At 37.9% G+C, this 22,739-nt stretch overlaps 1 protein-coding gene across 1 annotated transcript in view; it reads left to right on the top strand.

The window, feature by feature from the left end:
- Positions 1 to 7,135, top strand: part of LOC128650282 (uncharacterized) — a 180,185-nt gene extending 173,050 nt beyond the window's left edge. The window contains exon 15 of the mRNA XM_053704107.1: positions 1,934 to 7,135. Within this exon, the coding sequence (XP_053560082.1) occupies positions 1,934 to 2,414 (481 nt within the window). The 3' untranslated portion in view covers positions 2,415 to 7,135. The remainder of the gene's footprint in view (positions 1 to 1,933) is intronic.
- The last annotated feature ends 15,604 nt before the right edge of the window (positions 7,136 to 22,739 follow it).

The following is a 22,739-nucleotide window of genomic DNA, read 5'->3' on the forward strand; positions in this document are numbered from 1 at the left end:
AAGATAGAAGATGCCATCTGGATGAAGACTTCTGCCCGTCTGGAGGACCACTTCTCCCGGCTTGGATGAAGACTTCTCCCGGCTTCGTTGAGGACTTCTTGCCGCTTCGTTGAGGACTTCTCCTGGCTTCGTTGAGGATGGATGTCAACGCTTCAAAACTGTAAGTGGATCTTCAGGGGGTTAGTGTTAGGTTTTTTTTTAAGGGTTTTTGGGTGGGTTTTAGTTTTAGGTTAGGGTTTGGGCAGCAATAGAGCTAAATGCCCTTTTAAGGGCAATGCCCATCCAAATGCCCTTTTGAGGGCAATGGGGAGCTTAGGTTTTTTTAGTTAGTTTTTTATTTGGGGGGTTGGTTGTGTGGGTGGTGGGTTTTATTGTTGGGGGGGTTGTTTGTATTTTTTTTACAAGTAAAAGAGCTGATTTCTTTTGGGCAATGCCCCGCAAAAGGCACGGCTATTGGTAGTTTAGTTTAGGCTACAGTTTTTTTTTATTTTTGGGGGCTTTTTCTATTTCATAGGGCTATTAGATTAGGTGTAATTAGTTTAAATATCTTGTAATTTGTTTTTTATTTTGTGTAATTTAGTGGGGTTTTTTTTTGTAATTTAGGTATTTTTATTTAATTTAGTTAATTGTAATTAATTTAGATAATTTATTTAATTGTAGTTAAATTGTGTTAGGTGTTAGTGTAACTCAGGTTAGGTTTTATTTTACAGGTAAATTTGTATTTATTTTTGCTAGGTAGTTAGTAAATAGTTAATAACTATTTACTAACTATTCTACCTAGTTAAAATAAATACAAACTTGCCTGTAAAATAAAAATAAAACCTAAGCTAGATACAATATAACTATTAGTTATATTGTAGCTATCTTAGGGTTTATTTTATAGGTAAGTATTTAGTTTAAAATAAGAATTATTTAGTTATTAATTGTAGATTTATTTTAATTATATTTAAGTTAGGGGGTGTTAGGGTTAGATTTAGGTTTAGGGGTTAATAACTTTAGTATAGTGGCGGCGATGTTGGTGGCGGCAGATTAGGGGTTAATAAATGTAGGTAGGTGGCGGCTATGTCGGGGGCAGCAGATTAGGGGTTAATATTATATAACTAGTGTTTGAGATGCGGCAGTGCGGCGGTTTAAGGGTTAATATGTTTATTATAGTGGGAGGCGATGTCCGGAGCGGCAGATTAGGGGTTAATAAATATAATGTAGGTGTTGGCGATGTCGGGGGCGGCAGATTAGGGGTTAATAAATATAATGTAGGTGTTGGCGATGTCCGGAGCGGCAGATTAGGGGTTAATAAGTATAATGTAGGTGTCAGCGATGTCGGGGGCGGCAGATTAGGGGTTAATAAGTGTAAGAATAGGGGTGTTTAGACTCGGGTTCATGTTAGGGTGTTAGGTGTAAACCTAAATTTAGTTTCCCCATAGGAATCAATGGGGCTGCGTTACGGAGCTTTACTCTGCTTTTTTGCAGGTGTTAGACTTTTTACAGCTGGCTCTCCCTATTGATGTCTACGGGGAAATCGTGCACGAGCACGTAAAACCAGCTCACCGCTGATTTAAGCAGCGCTGGTATTGGAGTGCGGTATGGAGCACAAGTTTGCTCTACGCTCACTTCTTGTCTTTTAACGCCGGGTTTATAAAAACCTGTAATACCAGCGCTGTAGGTAAGTGAGCAACGACAATAACGTGCAAGTTAGTACCGCAACCCTCATAACGCAAAACTCGTAATCTAGCTGTTTTTATTTTTAGTTTTTACATAGAAGTCAAATTTAAATTAAATGTTCATGATTAAGATAGGGTGTGGTTTAATGTATGTACAGGGTGAAATCTAATGGGTTGGAATAGGGGTTATGTCTATTAAAAACAACTGATTTTACATTTTAAATAAAATCATCATGATTATTTAACCCTTTTTATATTTGTTTTAATTACAGGTGGCCTGCTAACCTTTCCAAATTCATGGTTCGTGCCTGCATTCCATTGAAATCTTTTCGTCTTTTACAACCTGGGTGCACTTTTTGTGGAGAAATTAAATGTTCTGTTTGCACATATATGAAGAGCACTTCTAGTTTTAAAAGCAGCATTACTAATAAGGTTTATGAAATCAAAGACAGTTTAAGCTGTCTGAGCAAAAATGCTATATATCTAATTACATGTGAAAAATGCGGGAAGCAATATGTTGGAGAAACTACACAATCTGTCCGCCGCAGATTTGTTGACCACTTATCGACTATAAATTGTAAAAAGGATTTGGCTGTTCCTCAGCATTTTTGCCAGGATGACCATTCTACCAGTGATGTTTCACTTGCTATAATCGAGCAAGTAAAAAATAAAGAAGATATCCTGATAAGAGAATCTTATTGGATTCAAGAGTTAAAGACACAAAAACCATATGGCTTAAATAGTAAAGTTTAAAACATTGTGGCTAAATTGATAATTTCATAAACATGAATATTTCCTTTTTAGAAGATTGTGATACCTTTTTAATGGACCAAATAAATCAAGGTTTTGTATTCCATAAGCTTTCAAAACATCACAGGTCTCTTCTTGAGATGTAGATGAGTTTATCCATTAAAGGTAGACTTGTGCAGCATCGAATAATTAATTTCTGATTAATTATTTGTAACGAATATTATGAAAAATTTGCTTCCAGAATATTCATTGTATTCATTTTTTTGGCACATGCCTAATTAAAAGGTATCACAATCTACTAAAAGGAAGATTTTCTTTAGAACCAGTACGGCAATAACTCTTTTTCAGTACACATACAGAAAATCATTGCGTTGGAGTAAATTAATTCTGCAGAGATTATTACATTGTTTTAATAATATTTCTAAAAAATATTAATCAAAATACAAAAAATTATAACAATTTGTGTACAAGTCCATCCTTTACATATTTTTGTATTAATATACAGTTCAACAATAATTTTAACCCAGTTTTTTAGTTGCAGACTGTTTCCTAGAATCTCACCATAATAATAAATAGGGATATTTTTAAGAATGATTTTCGCTTTACTTTTGATGGATAATTTTTGACCTATTTAAAGTTATAAAGCAAAAAGATTTGATTAACAGCAGCTCCTTTTTTATTTCATAAAATGGGAGAGTCCACAAGCCATCACATGTGCAATTAAAGTCCACTATCAGGAGGCAAAACACCCAACATAATAGAGCTTTAATCACTTCCACTTCTCCATGTTTCCACAGTCAATGTTTTGCCTCTAGCATAGAGTGATAGTGAAACTTCAGCACAAGACGGGGAAAAACTTTTCCCCGTGTGAAGCTGTCAACATCCTCCAAGGTGAAATATGGCACTTCTGGGCACTTTTACAAAAGTACCTAAAGTTGAGGTACTATCTCTAAATGTTACGCTGTTTGCTTTTGTTCACATCAGAACTCTGGTCTTGATATTTAGCAGGCTTTCAGAAAATCAAGAAAAAATTTACTATTTTTTGTGTGTGCATATTCTCCTCTGCAGACATATAGGCCCCTATTTAAGAAAGGTCTTGCGGACCTGATCCGACACTGCGGATCAGGTCCGCAAGACCTTGCTGAATGCGGAGAGCAATACGCTCTCCGTATTCAGCATTGCACCAGCAGCTCACAAGAGCTGCTGGTGCAATGCCGCCCCCTGCAGACCAATCGGCCGCCAGCAGGGGTGTCAATCAACCCGATCGTACTTGATCGGGTTGATTTCTGGCGAGTTATGGAGCAGCGGTCTTTAGATCTTCACAAAGGCTCTTTGAGCTGTTTAGTCAGTAGTTAGAGCTCAGGAGATTGCAGATAGTCCTTACCTAGATGACATTCTGGTACAGACTACTTCTCTCCAGATGGCGGCTCTGGGACATAAGAACAAATTTCTTTATTTTCTTCATATTCATGGTTGGAAAATCAACCTCCTGAAGAGCTCTCTAATCACTCAAACCAGGGTTTCCTTCATGGGTTTCATTATAGCTTCTGTATCAAAAAGACTGTCTCTTGCAGATCAGCCCAGACTCAAATTGCAGAAGGCATGGAAGTAGCAGGTGTCATGGTAGCCGTGTCAGATGCTGTACCTATTGCCAGATTATACTTGCCTCCTTTGCAACTATGAATGTTTACAACAATCTGTCTCAGAATATCTCTTTGGCTTAAAAACAAGTCAATCCTTAACTTGGTGGCAAACTCACCAGTCTTTGGATCAGGGCAGGGACTTCTTTTTTCATCCAAAATGGGAGGTAATTACCTTTCTTTATCTTTAGGGTTTTCCATACTTGGTCCTTGTTAGAACAGGAGTAATTTCTGAGCCTTAAATAAAAAAATGTCACAGTGGTGGCTTACATCAATCACCAAGTCAATACTTGAAGCACCTTAGCAATGTAAACCACATTCTAATTTCATCACTATGCAGCTCCTAAAAATGCAAAAGGTTGATTGCTTCATAATTTGGATGTAGTCAGTGCATTAAAAAATGTTTTCAATTGACAGAAGAATTTAAATTTATTTCTTTGTTTACCATTTCTACCATTTCACTGGTTCCCACAAGGAACATAAAGCTATTACCTTGGCAGCTTGGCTAAAAAACTCACGGCTAGATTACGAGTTGTGCATTAGGGTAAAAAAGCAGCGTTAAGAGGTCCTAACGCTGCTTTTTTACGCCTGCTGGTATTACGAGTCTTGAAGGTTTAGGGTCACTGCACACTTCTTTGGCCTTACCGTAAAACGACTTACGTAAACTTCGTAAAGTCTTTTTTCTATGGGACTTCCATAGCGCAGGTATTACAAGTCTGTCCTGGGAGGCCAAAAAGTGAGCCGTACACCCTACCCCGTCAAGAGTTCTAACGCATTTAAAAGTCAGTAGTTTTATGGTACAACGCCGTAACATAAAACTCATAACTAAAGTGCTAAAAAGTACACTAACACCCATAAACTACCTATTAACCCCTAAACCAAGGCCCTCCCGCATCGCAAACACTATAATAAAATTATTAACCCCTAATCTGCCTCTCCGGACACCGCCGCCACCTACATTATATTTATGAACCCCTAATCTGCTGCCCCCGACATCGCAGACACCTACATTATATTTATTAACCCCTAATCTGCCGCCCCCAATGTCGCCGCAACCTACCTACACTTATTAATCCCTAAAGTCATTATAGTGTAGTGTTAGGTGTTAGTATAACTTTGGTTAGGTTTTATTTTACAGGTAAATTTGTATTTATTTAAGCTATGTGGTTATTAAATAGTTAATAACTATTTAATAACTATTCTACCTAGTTAAAATAAATACAAACTTGCCTGTAAAATAAAAATAAATCCTAAAATAGCTACAATGTAACTATTAGTTATATTGTAGCTAGCTTAGGGTTTATTTTATAGGTAAGTATTTAGTTTTAAATAGGAATAATGTAGTTAATGATAGTAATTTTCTTTAGATTTATTTAAATTATATTTAAGTTAGGGGGTGTTAGGGTTAGACTTAGGTTTAGGGGTTAATACATTTAGTATAGTGGCAGCGACGTTGGGGGCGGCAAATTAAGGGGTAATAAGTGTAGGTAGGTGGCGGCGGCAGATTAGGGATTAATACATATAATGTAGGTAGCGCCGATGTTGGGGGCAGCAGATTAGGGGTTCATAAGTATAATGTAGGTGGCGGCGGTGTCCGGAGCGGCAGATTAGGGGTTAATAAGAATAATGTAGGTGTCGGCGATGTTGGGGGCGGCAGATTAGGGGTTAATAAATGTAAGATTAGGGGTGTTTAGACTCGGGGTTCATGTTAGGGTGTAAACATAAATTTTATTTCCCCATAGGAATCAATGGGGCTGCGTTAAGGAGCGTTACGCTGATTTTTTGCAGGTGTTAGACTTTTTCTCAGCCGGCTCTCCCCGTTGATTCCTATGGGGAAATCGTGCACGAGCACGCACGACCAGCTCACCGCTGACTTAAGCAGCGCTGGTATTGGAGTGCGGTAAGGAGCAAAATTTTGCTCAACGCTCACTTCTTGTCTTTTAACGACGGGTTTGTAAAAACCTGTAATACCAGCGCTGTAGGAAAGTGAGCCGTGAGGGAAAACTGCTAGTTAGCACCGCATAGCCTCTAATGCAAAACTCGTAATCTAGCCGTTAGATATTTCTATCCTATTGCATAGTAGTCTCATGGACTTTACTGCGTGAATATACGATCCCACATCTGATGGCTCATAGACTTTCATCATCTTATGAAAGAAAACTTTTATGCTTACCTGGTAAATTCATTTTTTTTTTATGATGATGAAAAATTTAGCGGCAGCACCAGTTTGTACTTTGCTTACCCTGCTTTATCTTTCTTACTTTTTAAAATTTCTCTTCATTGGCCATATGTATGACTGAGGTATCATATGAAAGTGGAAGGGATTAAAACGCTTATGTTAGGTGTTTTGCTTCCTCCTGGACTGGTCTTTAATCCCACATGTGATGGCTTGTTGGCTTGGAAAAGTATCACACATATATTTTTAATAAAATTTTAAATAGATTTTAGAATAAAAACAAACTTTATTTTTCCTTACCATTAACATCCATAATTTAAAATATAATTACAATTAAATGGAAGTCTGATTATCTAAAGCTCTCCACTCTAGTGAGATTATCATCAGTACTGCAAGGTCCCTCAAAAATTTTTAGAAAGGCAAATTTTAGCTTGAGGGTTGTTTATCTCTCTATACCACTGGTTTTCAAACCTGTCCTCAAGCCTCCCCATCAGGCCAGGTTTTCAGGATTACCTTGGATTAGAGCAGGTAAAATAACCATTGTTGATTATTTCACCTGTGCTCTAGTTCAGATATCCTCAAAATGTTGCCTGTTAGAGAGGCCTGAGAACAGGTTTGAAAACCTGTGCTCTTTGCAGAGATCTGGGTGTGAAGACCAAAGATTTTGTGTGATTTTAATCAAAGCTATTGAGTTTTTGATTATTAGCCCCTAAGGACATATGCAGATGTGATAATTAAATGATTTTTAATCTCCATTTGCTTGATTTGTGCAAACCTATGATACATTGATATTAGCCATCTAATCAAATGTCTGAATAAATCTTTTTTTGTTTCTTTTTAGTATATAATATAATCATGTTTAAATGTATTTCAATAAAATAATCTATCTAATATTCCTTCATTATAAATATGTGTTGTCAGCAGTTTTCTTTACTTCTTTGTATAAAATACAGTCTCTGTGAGTGGACTATTAAACTCAACATTTAACCTTCTTGTAAAATGGTTAATCAAGGAAAAGTAAAATGAAAATATCCATTCCATTTCTAACGTTGGTAGAGGGATTCCACTCTAAAGGGACAGTAAAATCAAAATTACAATTTTATTATTCATGCAATTTTGAACAACATTGCAAAGATAGCGTTACTCCTCATTTAAACTATTTCCAAACATGTGCTGTAGGTGTAATAAGGTGGGAGGGTTATTATCCCTATAAATAGGTTTCATTTTATGGTGGTTGTTATAGCTCCTAAGCTATTTGTATTATGGTCTTGATGAAGATGTGGGAGAGAAAGGCAAACCACCTGCAACCCTGAAAAGAACAGTGTCACTCACCATTTCCAAATATATACGACGGAGGAGAAGCTGATATTTAGCACATTCATTCCATTTCTATCTAGAATAAAATGGACCTTGTGGCAGATAGACGACTTAGAAACGGAAAAATAAAAATTTTTTACACCAATTCTTTTTTAGCCAGAAGAATAGTGTAATAGTGTGCTTGTATCATTTTATTTTTTTATTCAACCAAGGAAACAGAACTACTGAAGAAGATACATAATGCCAGTATAAATGCCCAGGTTATAACCATTGCCTTTATTGCAAATGCTAAAGTATTTCTACTCTTGGCAATGTTCCCTCTAAGATCATAATTTGTAGCAGTGAAACAGTTAATAAGCAAACCATACCTTTCCACCTGCATTATGTAGTGTTTTCTAACTGCAGAGTGCAATTCCCTTATTAACACTGCTGGGCCACTCACAAAATGTGGCCTTAGAAGGAACACTGTAGGGCACAAAACATGTTTAGTATGTAATATTTGTTTGATGTGTTAAAGGGATAGTAAAGTCCAAATTAAACTTTCATATTTCAGATAGGGTATGTCATTTTAAACAACTTTCTAATTTACTTCTATCATCAAATTTGCTTTGTTCTCTTGTTATTCTTAGTTGAAGGCTAATACTAGGTAGGATCATATGCTAATTTCTAAGCCCTTGAAGGCCACCTCTAATTTGAATGCATTTGACAGTTTTTCACAGCTAGAGGGTACTTATTGCCTAAAATGCAAGTCTGTCAAATGATCTGGGATAAGGAGGCAGTCAACAGAAGCTTTGATACACGGTAATTACAGAGGTAAAAAGTATATTTCTATAAAAGTGTTGGTTATGCAAAACTAGGGAATTGTAAATAAAGGGAATATCTATCTTTTTAAACAATAACATTTTCGGTCTTTACTATCACTTTAAGATGTATTTTCAGCATTAATCCCAACCCGTTAAAGAGAGGTAGCATAAATGTAAGTTTCATTATGTTAAAGAACATGTTTTAACAGACGTGTAATTAATTAGTATTATTAATGTAAACAAAACTCTTTATGACAGAACAAAAATGAGAAATGATATAATCAATCATCAATATATGTTGGCCTATATTCAAGCCAATACTTACAACGGAAAAACTTCCTCTCTGCAGGGGGCCTGGACATAAAAATACCACATCCATTTTACCTATCAAAAAGTCAACTGGATTGTCATAAACCAATTTCTAGTCTGTCAATCACAGGATGCAACCTTAGTAAGTAATGGAAATGATATAGGCCAAAATATAGTTTTCTGTTAATGGTTTAATTTCTAATAATCTTGGCCTTGTTAAGTTATACTTACCAAGTGAGATGAGTATAAAACAGTGCAAAATAAAAGGATAGATACAAAGAACATGATGCAAAAAGAATATATTGCCAAATTTATAACAGGATGACTGAAAAACATCCAGCTTGTAATGGTTTAATGGTTTTTGACAGGTTTAAGAGTGAGGCATTTTTCTGAAGTGGTCAACATGTGACTATAGTCCTTGTAGAATGTGCTTGAAGACCTTCATCTACTGATAATGCTTGCAGTTTAGAAACTTATCTTGCAGATGTAACTGTAACTAGAAATACAATTGTAAACATAATAAGGTGATTTTAATAAATGGTGGTCCCATAAGTGTGTCCAGGACCAAGGGCAAACCCCATGAAGTAATATGACACAGGGTCTAAAAAACACACAAATGGATGTTGGGCTCATCTAATACTAGAGATTGCAGAAATAGCTGACACCTGTAAGTGTAGCTGAAAAGAGGTGTTGTTGAAAACTGTTATGGAGAGAAAGGAGAAGGTCAGAAGCTGTGTATTGTTTGTAGACAAATTATGTTTCACATCCTTAAAAGATTGCCCGAAATGAAGAATTGCTGGGAAAACCAGACACAATCAAAACAGCCAGTGGGTGCAGAAATGGGCCTTTGCAGTAAATAAGGCAATTTTCCTTCTAGATTCTTTTGAGCAGGTGAGCCAATGGGGAGGAAAATATCCAATATTCATGGTCCGAGGTGAGGCATAATAAATAAAAAAAGACTGACCTTATGATTGTGATTGCTCGCCATCATGTCTATCTCTGGAATTCCCCATTTCTTTATTATTATGAGAATATTTTTCTGTTGACAGAAGTTCTATACTGCTCAGAAAAACTTCTCAAATGGAGATAAATAGCTGTAAGAAAGCAGAAATTCCTTTGTGCCCAATGGAAGAGTATGGCCACCATTTGAAGAGCTGACACATTTCTTGTTCATCCTTGATACTGTTAGCATTCCTTACCTGTTTGCCGAGGATCAGCTTCCAGATTAGTGCAAAGGAGAAGGAGCATGGCAAAATGGAATCCTGTAGTGCATAATACAAGGGCCCACTAACCTCACAGTGCGGGGTGCACTATAGGATGCCAGGTAAGCTATATCTAACTTGGGTAGCATGTAGAAGATGAATGACAGCACTTTCTACATCTTGCTCTCCTAGCGCAGGTGTGCTAAATTACTCACTTTATTCTTTTGAAAAATGTATAGCCCTCTAAGTACAGAGTGTGCTATCTCCTGTTTGCCTGAATTGTTTGTGCGCTGGGGTAAAGTAGACATGTGCAATGCTAAAAATGTTGTTTTGTTTCGTTTTCATTAGTTAAATAAATAATTTCGTTTTGGCAAATTCGTTTAGTTAAGTTAAAAAAAAAATTGTTTTGGCAAATTAGTTATGTTAAGTTAAATAGTTTTTTCAGATCCGTTCGTTATTTCGGATCCATTTTTTATTCATATTCATTATTCTATTCTAAAGTTTAGAATAGAATAATGCATATGAATAAAGAATGGATCCGAAAAAACGATTTAGCTTAACATAACTAATATGCCGCCGATTGCTGAAACATAATTATCGAAAACCTCTGCCGTCACCCACATCGCCAACACTAAATAAAGCTATTAACCCCTAAACCACCGTACCCACACATCGCCAACACTAACTAAACCTATTAACCCCTAAACCGCCCCCCACATCTCCGACACTAAATAAACCTATTAATCCCTAAACCGTCACCCCCTACATCGCGGGCACTAAATAAACCTATTAACCCCTAAACTGCTGTTCCCCCCCATCACCAACACTAACTTAAGCTATTAACCTCTAAACAGCCGTTTCCGACATCGCCGACACTAACTAAACCTATTAACCTCTAAACCACCGTACACCCACATTGCTAAAACTAACTAAACCTATTAACCCCTAAACTGCCATACACCCACTTCGCCAACACTAACTAAACACTAATTAAACCTATTAACTTCTAAACCACCGTACACCCACATAGCCAACACTAACAAAACCTATTAACCCCTAAACCGCCAACCCCTACATCACAAATACCTAAATTAAACTATATTAACCCCTAAACCTAACACCCCTAACTTTAATATGATTAAAATAGACCTAAATTAAAGTTACAATTATTATCTAACTACCTATTTAAAAATAAATACAAGCTTACCTGTGAAATAAAAATAAAACCTAAGCTAGCTACAATATAACTATTTACTAACTACCTAGTTAAAATGAATACAAACTTACCTGTGAAATAAAAATAAAACCTAAGCTTAAACTAAAAAAGCCTAACATTACTAAAAATAAAAAACCTAAGATTATAAAAAATTAAAACTACAATTACAAAAAATAATAAACACTAAAATTACAAAAATTAAAAAAACTACCGTTACAAAAAATAACTAACGAAATTATCCAAAACAATAAAAATTATTCCTATTTTAAAACCTCGTTTTTAAAAAACAAACAAAAAAAACACCCCAAAATAAAAAACCCTAATCTATAATAAACTACCAAGGGCCCTTAAAAGGGTCTTTTATACGGCATTGCCCTAATGTTAACAGCTCTTTTGCAAAAAAAATAAAAACAAACACCCCCTAACATTACAAACCCCCACCAAACCCACAAAATAAAAAAAAAACTAACTAAAAAAGCACTAATTTGTATGGGATTTGCCCTTAAAAGGGCATTCAGCTCTTTTTCGGCCCATTAAAATAAAAAAAGCCCTAATCTAAAAAAAAAACACCCCAAAAAAACCACTAACCCCAAAATCTGTACTCACAGTTGCTGAAGTTCGGCGAAAGATCTTCATCCAGATGGCTCCATCTTCATCCATCGCAGGCCAGGCATCTTCTATCTTCTTCATCCCAGTGGAGGCCGGTGGATGCGTGGAGGCGGAGGTCCAGTGGAGGTGGAGGTTCCAGGCGGAGTTCCATCGGTCTGACGTGGAGGTCCTCTTCATGGGATCAACCGCCGCACACTGAAGCTTGAATGCAAGGTACTCCTTTTATATTGGGGTACCGTTGCATTCCTATAGGCTGAAAAATTAAAATCAGCCCGCTGGGATGAAGAAGATAGAAGATGCCGGTCCCACAATGGATGAAGATGGAGCCGTCTGGATGAAGATGCTTCGCCGCTGGAATGAAACTCTTTCGCCGGACTTCAGCAACTGTGAGTACCAATTTTGGGGATAGTGTTAGGTTTTTTTTTTGGGATGTTTTTTTTTTAGATTAGGGCTTTTTTTTTTTTTTTTAAATGAGCTTTATTGTCCAGAAGTTTCAAATGTACATAGAGAGAAAACAATAAACAAACAATGTCATAGGTACATTAGCGAAAACATGTAACATTATACATAATTATTTCTGGTCATGAGCAAACACAGTAGTCTTTGTTATATAGAAATGAGACAATGAAGCCCAAAGGCAACAACATTAATATAGTCCAATGTATTCCAGCTCAGACATATTTTCATAAAGCTTGTTATTTTAATATTTTTCAACTAGTATAATATAAATAAGATATAGATCCATAATCGTGTGCCGGGCAGAATAAGAGACATCAAAAAGGAGTTTAGCAACAGAGAGAAGAAATAAGAGAAAGAGTAGGGAGAGGGGAAAAAACAAAACAAAACACACAACAGAATGAGGGTCGGTCGTTATACTATATGAGAGTGCAGTAGAGCAATGTCAATTACAAAGGAGTACCTTTCAACTGGGCTAGCATTATCTCGTGGGTAACTATTTGGTTAATCTTATAATAATGTAACCTCTCTAGTGTTAGAATGTCATTGTTGTCTGCCACTGATTTCCATTTTTTTGGAATGAGCTTTTTCGCTCCAGTGAGCATAATAAAGAGAAGGACCTGAGTATGTGCTTCTTTAATTTTTGGTAAGTGTAGAAAGAGTATTGTTTCTGGCGTGCATGGAATATCTATGCGTAATCTCTCTGAAATGTGCCCTATGACCTCAGACCAAAAACCCATCAGTTTTGGGCAAGACCACCAAACGTGTAAGAGCGTACCCGTCTCACCACAACCTCTCCAGCACAGTGGGTTAGCAGAGGGAAAGAACTTGTGGAGTCTCACCGGAGTGAGATACCATCTACTCAGCAATTTGATTTGTATTTCCTGTATATGGGCTGATGTGGAAGAACGTTTTACTAATGTAAACAATAGAAGCCAAGCTTCTTGATTTATATCAGCTTGTAGGTCTCTATTCCAAGCTCTAGTGTATGTGGGAAGTGGGGTGTCAGGTGCTACCAGTAAAAGTTTATACATTTTGGAAATTAATCGCCGTTGTGGTCTGCTCGTTGTACACAAACATTCAAATGGGGTGAGATCTCTTCCTATTTTGGGATGTAGCGTTGGTGGGATCCAAGCCAGGGTACCGATGTTATTAAGTTTAAAAATTTGCCCATCCAGTCTCACCCATGCTTTATGTGAGATATTATGTGACCACTCTACTATGCGCTGTAGCAAAATGGCACGCCTATATCCGGTCAAGTCTAGGAACCCCAGTCCCCCCTTATCTCATGGCAGATACATTGTTCTCCTAGGTACCCTAGGTTTTATGGCCATCCATACAAACCGCTCTAACGCTGTCTGCAATTGGGGCAGATATTCTCTCTGCAGGGGGATTGGGATGGTCTGCATGACATACAGTATTCGCGGCAGTATATTCATCTTAATCACCCCGATCTTACCCAGCCAGGAGAGAGGTTTATTTTTCCAGTACGACAAGTCTCCTATTATTTCTTTTTTTAACTTTAAGTAATTATCGCGGTATAAGTCCTGTGTGTTTGTGGATAAATATATACCCAGATATCTTAATTGTTTAGTAGTCACTGAAATCCCATAATTCTTTTGGAGGTGGAGTATGTGTTCAGGTGGGGCACTAATATTTAGGAGTTCGGATTTCACAAGATTAAGATGGAAATTAGAAAGCATTCCATAGGTGTCTATCTCTTTGAGGAGTTCAGGTACAGAGGTATCTATATTTGTATGGGTATATAATATATCATCTGCATATAACGCTTGTTTGTGTTCTGTGTCTCCCACTACAATCCCTGTGATATTAGTGTTATTTCTAATTTTATGTGCCAAAGCTTCTATTGACAGTGCAAAAAGTAGTGGGGATAGTGGGCACCCCTGCCTAGCGCTATTTGTTATTTTAAATGCCTCTGATAACGTTCCGTTGACTCTTACACGCGCATTGGGAGAAGGCCTTCTCAGCGTCAGTTGAAAATAGGGCCATCAGGATCCCCTCAACTCTAGCATAATTGAGTAATTGTAAGACCTTGGAAGTATTGTCCCGCACTTTTCTGCCTGGGACAAATCCCACTTGATCAGTTGATATAAGATTCGGGAGGTTTTGATTTAGACGCTTTGCTAGTATCTTGGCCAGAACCTTGATATCAGTATTCAGTAACGATATAGGTCTAAAGTTTTCCGGGACTGTGGGTGTCTTTCCAGGTTTAGGGATAATTGTGATGTGTGCTTCCAACATCGTACTGACTAAGTCAGGATTTTCTCTCAAGGTGTTAAATAATTGAAGCATGTGTGGCGCTAGCATTTTGAGAAATGTTTTATAGTACTTTGGTGTAAGCCCGTCTGGGCCAGGGCTTTCCCCGCTGGCATGTCCCTGATTGCATGTGTCAGCTCTTCCAGTGTAATAGGAGCATCTAGGCTATCCGCTAAGAGGTATCTATATTTGTATGGGTATATAATATATCGCCTGCATATAACGCTTGTTTGTGTTCTGTGTCTCCCACTACAATCCCTGTGATATTAGCGTTATTTCTAATTTTATGTGCCAAAGCTTCTATTGACAGTGCAAAAAGTAGTGGGGATAGTGGGCACCCCTGCCTAGTGCCATTTGTTATTTTAAATGCCTCTGATAACGTTCCGTTGACTCTTACACGCACATTGGGAGAAGAGTATAGGGCAAAAGTCATATTCAAAAAAGATTCACCGAAATTCATTATTTTCATCACCTGACGTAAGAAGAGCCAATCAACCCGGTCGAAGGCCTTCTCAGCATCAGTTGAGAATAGGGACATCGGGATCCCCTCAACTCTAGCATAATTGAGTAATTGTAAGACCTTGGAAGTATTGTCCCGCGCTTCTCTGGCTGGGACAAATCCCACTTGATCAGTTGATATAAGATTCGTGAGGTTCTGATTTAGACGCTTTGCTAGTATCTTGGCCAGAATCTTGATATCAGTATTCAGTAACGATATAGGTCTAAAGTTTTCCGGGACTGTGGGTGTCTTTCCAGGTTTAGGAATAATTGTGATGTGTGCTTCCAACATCATACTGACTAAGTCAGGATTTTCTCTCAAGGTGTTAAATAATTGAAGCATGTGTGGTGCTAGCGTTTTGAGAAATGTTTTATAGTACTTTGGTGTAAGCCCGTTTGGGCCAGGGCTTTCCCCTCTGGGCATGTCCCTGATTGCATGTGTCAGCTCGTCCAGTGTAATAGGAGCATCTAGGCTATCCGCTTCTGTATTGTCTAATTGGGGTAATCCCAATGTGGATAGATATGTATCTATATGTTGTTGCTTTGTGATTGTCTCAATTGATGGTATGCCAATTTCTGCGATACTTGAGATATTATATAATTTATTGTAATAGGAATGGAAGGCTGCTGCTATATGTTTACTACTTTTAAGCCTAGTACCTTCGGCAGTGTCAATGTAATGGATATATGACTTAAGCTGTGCTCTGTGAATCGATCTTGCCAATAGTTTACCGGGCTTGTTGCCTCCCTCATAGTATTGTTGTTTAATCCTCAGAGACTTACGCTGGTAAGCTAACAATAAGTGTTGTTTCAATTCATGTCTTGTGTTGTTAAGTGCATTTTTAGTTACCTCGTCATTTGGGTTTAGCTTGTGTTTGTTCTCCAAGCTGGAGATTGTGCTTAAGAGATGTGCATGCATCTCTCTATTGTGTTTAATAAGCCTGGCCTTATGTTTAAGGAACTCGCCCCCCATAACGCACTTATGTGCTTCCCACGTATTTGAGATCATTGTTTGGGTTGGGTCGTTAAGTGTGAAATATTCTTCAAGGGATTTCTGTAAGTCAATTTTAATAAGCGGTGTTTCTAAGAGTGATTCATCTAATCTCCATATGTATGATGTCAAGGGAATATCAGGCCAGTCAATTGTGCATGTGACTGGGGCATGGTCAGACCATGTTATAGAAACTATTTTGCATGTGTTAACCATATCCATTCCTGTTGTGTCTATGAAAAAATAATTGATGCGTCAGTATTTGTTATGTGGAGGGGAGAAGAATCTGAAGTCTTTGCTGGTCGGGTGGAGTGATCTCCAAACGTCATGAAGCAACAAGTCAGAAAGAGTGATTTTTACAGTTTTGGTTGTTCTGCTGGGTACACTAGAAGTGCCAGATGGTCAAGTTGTGGTTCCTGGGGAAGGTTTAAATCCCTGGCTGCAAATATTGCTCTTTTCGAGTGATCAAGGAGCACCTTAGAGACTCGTTTCACAAACAGTTGTTGGGCTACATTTGGTGCATACACTGTTGCAAGAGTGATAGGGTGGTCAAAGAGTGTTCCTACTAGTACCAGGTATCGTCCGTCAGAGTCTTTCTCAACATGTGTGATTTTGAGTGGAACCGAGTGGTGAATTAGAATTCCGACTCCACATTTCTTTGAAGACCCTGAAGAAAAGTAAGCTGTTGGATAAGTGGTATTGGACCATGTCGTCTCTCTTCCTCTACGGAAGTGAGTCTCCTGTACAAAGATTATATGACTATGTAGGTTTTTAAGATCTCTGAATACTATAGACCTCTTACCTGGATTGTTGAGTCCCTTAGCATTGATAGTAGTAAATGTAAGTAAGTGCGTTTGGAATCTACTCTTCCGGCCCTCCATTCTGGGGAAAAAAAAAAAGAGGGAAAGGGGAGGGAGGGAAAGAGAAGTAGAGGAGAGAGGGGTAGAGAAAGTGAGTGAGTGTGTTAGTTGCAGAGAAGAAAAGAGAAGCGTTAATTAAGATATATAAGGAAGCTCAAGAGCAAGGTCACTTCACTTATAGGTTGTGTCCGACACACTAGTCAAAATAACAGATATAACACTTAGTATTGAAGTTTCCCACAAAAAAAACTGAATAAGGCGTTTACCTAGATTGGGAAATCTACGGAACAGAAAGAAAAAGAAAAAACTAGTAACTATTGGGGTAGTAACCCTTAGGCATGTAAAACTAACTTAAAACTTAACATTCTCCAGGTTGCTAACTTGCTTCCCGGAGTATTGGGACAAATATGGCATATGATGGGGATGGGAGGGAATAGTAGTGAGGGAGATTGTAATCCTATCATTAGTGGCATTAGGGTGAGTCGGAATAGGCTGTGATTCTAAGGTCGCGTGTGGACAGGTACTTTTATTTAACTATAGACCTTTTTTTTTCTCTCAAAAAAGATTGAAAGTGTCCTTTTCTTGTCAGGAATTAGGATTCCTCTAATATATCTACAATTGTGCCTGTCAAAGTGTTGGTAAGTCTCTTATTAGACAAGGTGTTAGTATGGTACACTTATATTTTTCATGCTTTCAATGTGTGGCGTGGGTATTGATATAATTGGTTAGGGCTATAGTGATATGGAGGCCTACCATAAAGGGAGATGGTCCATCTAAGATACTTGCTATTATTTTGGGTGTGAAATTGGGCATTTGAATATGACTACAGTAAACGGGGCACTGCTATATATCTATGATGTAACAGATGTTAAGCAATTGTCCCTGTTTGATTATATAATACAGAACACATCTTTACAGAATCATATAGTCTAATTATAGCCCCACCGGGCTCACCAGATTAGACCAGTGACACCAAAAGGATATTCAATCAGTTCAAAAGTAGATGCTTGTGCTCACCACTTTTTCACAGCGTCAGTTGTTTTGTCCTAGGGTTAATGCACCCTGTTTTGGTATTCAAGTGGGCCCAGGAAGTGTAGTATCTTCAGTATCTATATTGCTTGCAGAAGTTCTGTTATTCGTTTCAATTGACAGTTCTGTATAGAAGGCTTGAGGGTCTGTTCCAGGCCTGTAAATTGCAGTCTTACTATTATGTGAGGCAATCAGTGATACTGGAAATCCCCAGCGGTACAGTATTTTGTTTGCCCTCAAAGTTGTGGTGATATGTCCGAGGTCTCTTCGTTTTTGGAGCGTAACTAGTGATAGGTCGGAAAACAGCTGTACCTCTTCTTCTGCATGATGTATCGGGTGCTTAGCTCTCGCACATTTAAGTAGTTCTTCTTTATCTTTATAATTTAAGAACTTTACTATAATGTCCCTGGGTGGTCCCTTGGGTGGTGGCTTGGGCCTCAAAGCCCTATGTGCCCGTTCCATTGTGATTTCAGGTGATGTGGGTGACCCTTTAATAGTGCGAAAGAGGCTTTGAAGATAGCCCTCTATCGCAGGCGGGTGTATAGTCTCAGAGACCCCTCAGATTCTGATGTTATTCCTGCGACATCTATTATCCAAGTCCTCCAGTTTGTCTGAGAGGGCTTGTATAGTGTCATTTTGGTGTTGGATTTCCATACTGTTCTGATGGGAGGCAGTGTTGGTGGTGGCCTGGGCGGCCTCAACTTGAGTCTCTCTTGTCTCCAAATTATTAATGTCTCTCTTTAAATCAGTAAATATTCTGCACATCTCTTGCATAACGTTTTTTATATCTTCTTTCGATGAAAGGTATTGCAAATCTGCCTTTGGTCATGTGGGTCAGTTTGTTGCACCTGTGCTGATGTCTGCTGGCTAGTAGCCATGTTTTCCACTGAGGGGGTCTCAGTAGAGTCTATTTGCTTAAGATATTTAGCCAGTGGTCTAGTTGTTGTACTCTTTTCTTCCTTGGTGGTTTTTTTATTAGGCATTACCAACAACCTTGTCAAGAGTCAGAGCGTGCTCTGCACCAACCTACAATTCAGGGTATTCACCTGCGCAGTGACCCAAAAATCAATGAAGCTGTAGTTGTAAACTCTGGTAAATACACAGCTATCTGCTGCTTGCGTGAAATAGGGGTATATATATATAAGAGGTATGTTGTAATAGCAAGTCTATTATTTGTATTTGAATGTGTGTTCCGGAACGGACATAGGCTTATTCTCCACTTTATCTATTCTTACCTCTGCGCAGCAAATAAAAGAAAAACGATGGCGTCCGTGTAACCGTCCAAAGTGTTGTGTCGCACTCAGGCCGCTTCTGTCCGAGACTGAGTAAGTGAAGAATCCCAGTGCATGGGTGTATAATTAATAGTGGTTTGTTTGCAGGATAACTCACCCAGCCTCTGAATTTTGGGCCACAATCAGTGACTTTTATTCCCGGCTCTCCGGCTGCCCACCGGTTTCTTGTATAGCATCCGCACGGTCCGTTTTCAGGTTTTCTAGCGTGAGTCTATTTATTCCTCCACACTGTTTGCTATTCAGAGACCTGCAGCAATCTTAGTTGTCTTCTCTGTATCGGGCTGCTTGTTTCTGAGTTACGGCCCAGGCCTCTGTGTTATGCTACTGCGTCCCCAATCTCGGCTCTTCAAAGCAATTCTCCTCCATTTTTTATGGTGTCTCCCAGAGCTGAATGCCCTCCCGGAGCGATAGTTATATGAAAAGGAAAGGATTAAGATATTAATTATGCCATAATATAGTGTTTTACTGCCCTAGGGATTTGGAGCTCTTCTAGCTCTTCCGCCGGGCTTTTTTATTTTAATGGGGGCAATGGGTAGATTAGGTTTTTTTAGTTAGTTTTTTTTTGTGTGTTTATGGGGTGGGGGTTTGTAATGTAAGGGGGTGTTTGTTTTAATTTTTTGCAAAAGAGCTGTTAACTTTAGGCCAATGCCTTACAAAGGCCCTTTTAAGGGCTATAGGTAATTTATTATAGATTAGGGTTTTTTCATTTTGGGGTGGGGTTTTTTTTAAACGGGTATTAGAATAGGAATAATTTTTATTATGTTTTTAGGGTTTTTTTTTGTTTGTTTTTTAAACTTTATTTTTTATTAAGATTCACAGGCATATAAAGACCACATTCAAAATACAGTGACATATTTCACAGATGAGTTATTATTTTGCAACAACAGATTACATAACATAAAAAAAGGAAGCCTATTTCACAGATGATTGATTATCTGGCAAAAACAGATTAAACGAGAAAGAGTCATTAACCAAAAATGCCTAGTGAACCTTATTCACATTTTTTTAAGAACTTAACTTTTTAGCGTCTATGACACCCTAGGTTGAACATTTGTCCCAGGGTGGAGTGTTCTTTGATTTAAGAAGAGAAAACAGGTTGAAACATTAAAAACAAAACAAAACAAACTTTGCTATGTGTCTTATCAAACTATATGTCCAGCATGAATTAAATATAATATATCGCTAGCCAGTACACACTCTCCATGTCATTCCAAACCTCACCCATATGGGGACCCTCACCAAATGTTCCATTCTCCTCTGAGAGTCGCTTCCAGCATGTATATCATGTTTTTTAAAGGATAAAGGATTTGCCTCTGAATGGGGAGATCTAGCGACTCCAGAAAGAGTCTCCATTTCAGAATGAAGCGAGCTATTCTAGTGTCAACATCATATAGGGTGTCACATTGTTCGTACATCAAGGACTTCAGTACCATTTGCTTTAAAAAGTTGATAGAGGGGGAGTTAGTATGTAAGGTTTTATTTTTATTTCACAGGTAAGTTTGTATTAATTTTAACTAGGTAGTTAGTAAATAGTTATATTGTAGCTAGCTTAGGTTTTATTTTTATTTCACTGGAAAGTTTGTATTTATTTTTAAATAGGAAGTTAGTTAATAATTGTAACTTTAATTTAGGTCTATTTTAATTATGTTAAAGGGAATGTCAACTTTCATGATATAGTGCTCGGTTTAAAAAAAAAAAAAAAAAACAGGGGCACTTTCATTCATGAAAGTTGACATTGCTCCGGATTTAACAAATACCTTCTTCTCCTGAAAAAACGGATTGTCGATCGCCCCGCCTGCTTCTTCCTGCTGTACTAACACAGCAATGACGAGACCGGCTTCCTCCAATCATGGCGTGGCCTCACCAGATGAACGCTCCTGGAGAGAGCCAGTTTCAACATTACTGACGAAGTACAGAGGAGCTGCAGGCATGGGATTGGCGATCTGGTGTTTCACGAGAAGAAGGGAAATATTTGTAAACTCTGGTGAAATGTAAACTTTCAGGAATTAAAGTGCCCCTGTTTTTAATAGTTTTTTTTAAAAACCGGACACTTTATCATGAAAGTTGACATTCACTTTAAAGTTAGTATGTGTTAGGTTTAGGAGTTAATATTATTTAATTTAGGTATTTGCGATGTGGGGGGCGGTGGTTTAGGGGTTAATAAGTTTAGTTAGTTTTGGTGATGTGGGTGTACGGCGGTTTAGGGGTTAATAGGTTTAGTTAGTGTCGGCGATGTCGGGAACTGCGGTTTAGGGATTAATAGGTTTAGTTAGTGTTAGCGATGTGGGTGTACGGCAGTTTAGGGGTTAATAGGTTTAGTTAGTGTTGGCGATGTGGGTGCATGGAGGTTTAGGGGTTAATAGGTTAAGTTAGTGTTTTAGTTCGTATCGGCGATGTCGGGGAACTGCGGTTAAGGGATTAATAGGTTTAGTTAGTGTTGGCAATGTGGGTGTACGGCGGTTTAGGGGTTAATAGGTTTAGTTAGTGTTGGCAATGGGGGGGTACGGCGGTTCAGAGGTTAATAGGTTTAGTTAGTTTTGGTGATGTGGGAGTACGGCGGTTTAGGGGTTAATAGCTTTATTTTGTGTTTTAGTTAGTTTCGGCGATATTTGGGAACTGCGGTTTAGATTAGAACAATAAAAAATTCCGAATGTGAATAAAGAATGGATCCAAAAATTCGAAAACTTATTTATTTATTTTCGAAATTTTAGTAATGGTGCCGATTCGGAAATTCATATTAATTCGAATCTCCAAATCGGCCAAAATTCGGCCAAAAACGAAATTCGGCCGAAACAAATTGCACATCTGTAGCGTGAAGACACTTGCTGATATACCCCTTCGTGGTGGCAGACTTCCTTCTACCTATATGAAGTTATGTTCTTGATTATGTCATAAAGTCTCCACCTTTTTTTCTCTTTCTTTTTTTGTGCCTAGTTCTACAAACTAACATAAATCTATGTTGACGGCTTTCTCTGGGATCTCTTAATATAAAAACGAGGTTTAGTCCATTTCAGTTATGGGCATCTGTAATTGGATTTATTTTTGTTATTCTTGTTCAGGATTGCTGAATTGTTTTTTTTATTTCCTTGCTATAATATACAAGATGTGTATTAATCGGAATGTATTTATTAATATGCTGATTTTGTTAAAAACGTGATACCATTATGTTCAGTTTGCAAGATATGGGACAGTCATTAACGGAACCATAACAATATGTTACTTTATTTGTGAATATTATGTTACTATGATCTTCTTTTTTTTTCTGTTCTGTATTTACTTTATAAACCTCAATAAAAATATATTTTTAAAAAAGTCTCCACCCTTGAACCTATAATTCTATATGCCTTCTCTTAGTCTGCTTGGAAATTCAGATCCTTGTTAACTTCCCCAGCTGCTTGCTACCTATCTACATGTGTGCTTACTTCCAATCGTAGGGGTCGATTTATCATCTGTCCGCCAGACATCGATGAATGCTGCTGAACTCTCTGTCTCGCTCCACAAGACTCTCCCCTAGTTTTGAAAACTTCAAGCACTCCCTAAAGACTCTACTGTTCAGGGATACATAGAGCTGACTACAACAGTGCGACTCTTGGCAGGGCCCTCTACCCATCTGATCCTTATAAATGTTTCCATGTATTCCGCCTATGTTTATT

This window comes from Bombina bombina, chromosome 2, assembly GCF_027579735.1.
Source record: "Bombina bombina isolate aBomBom1 chromosome 2, aBomBom1.pri, whole genome shotgun sequence".
NCBI lineage: Eukaryota > Metazoa > Chordata > Amphibia > Anura > Bombinatoridae > Bombina > Bombina bombina.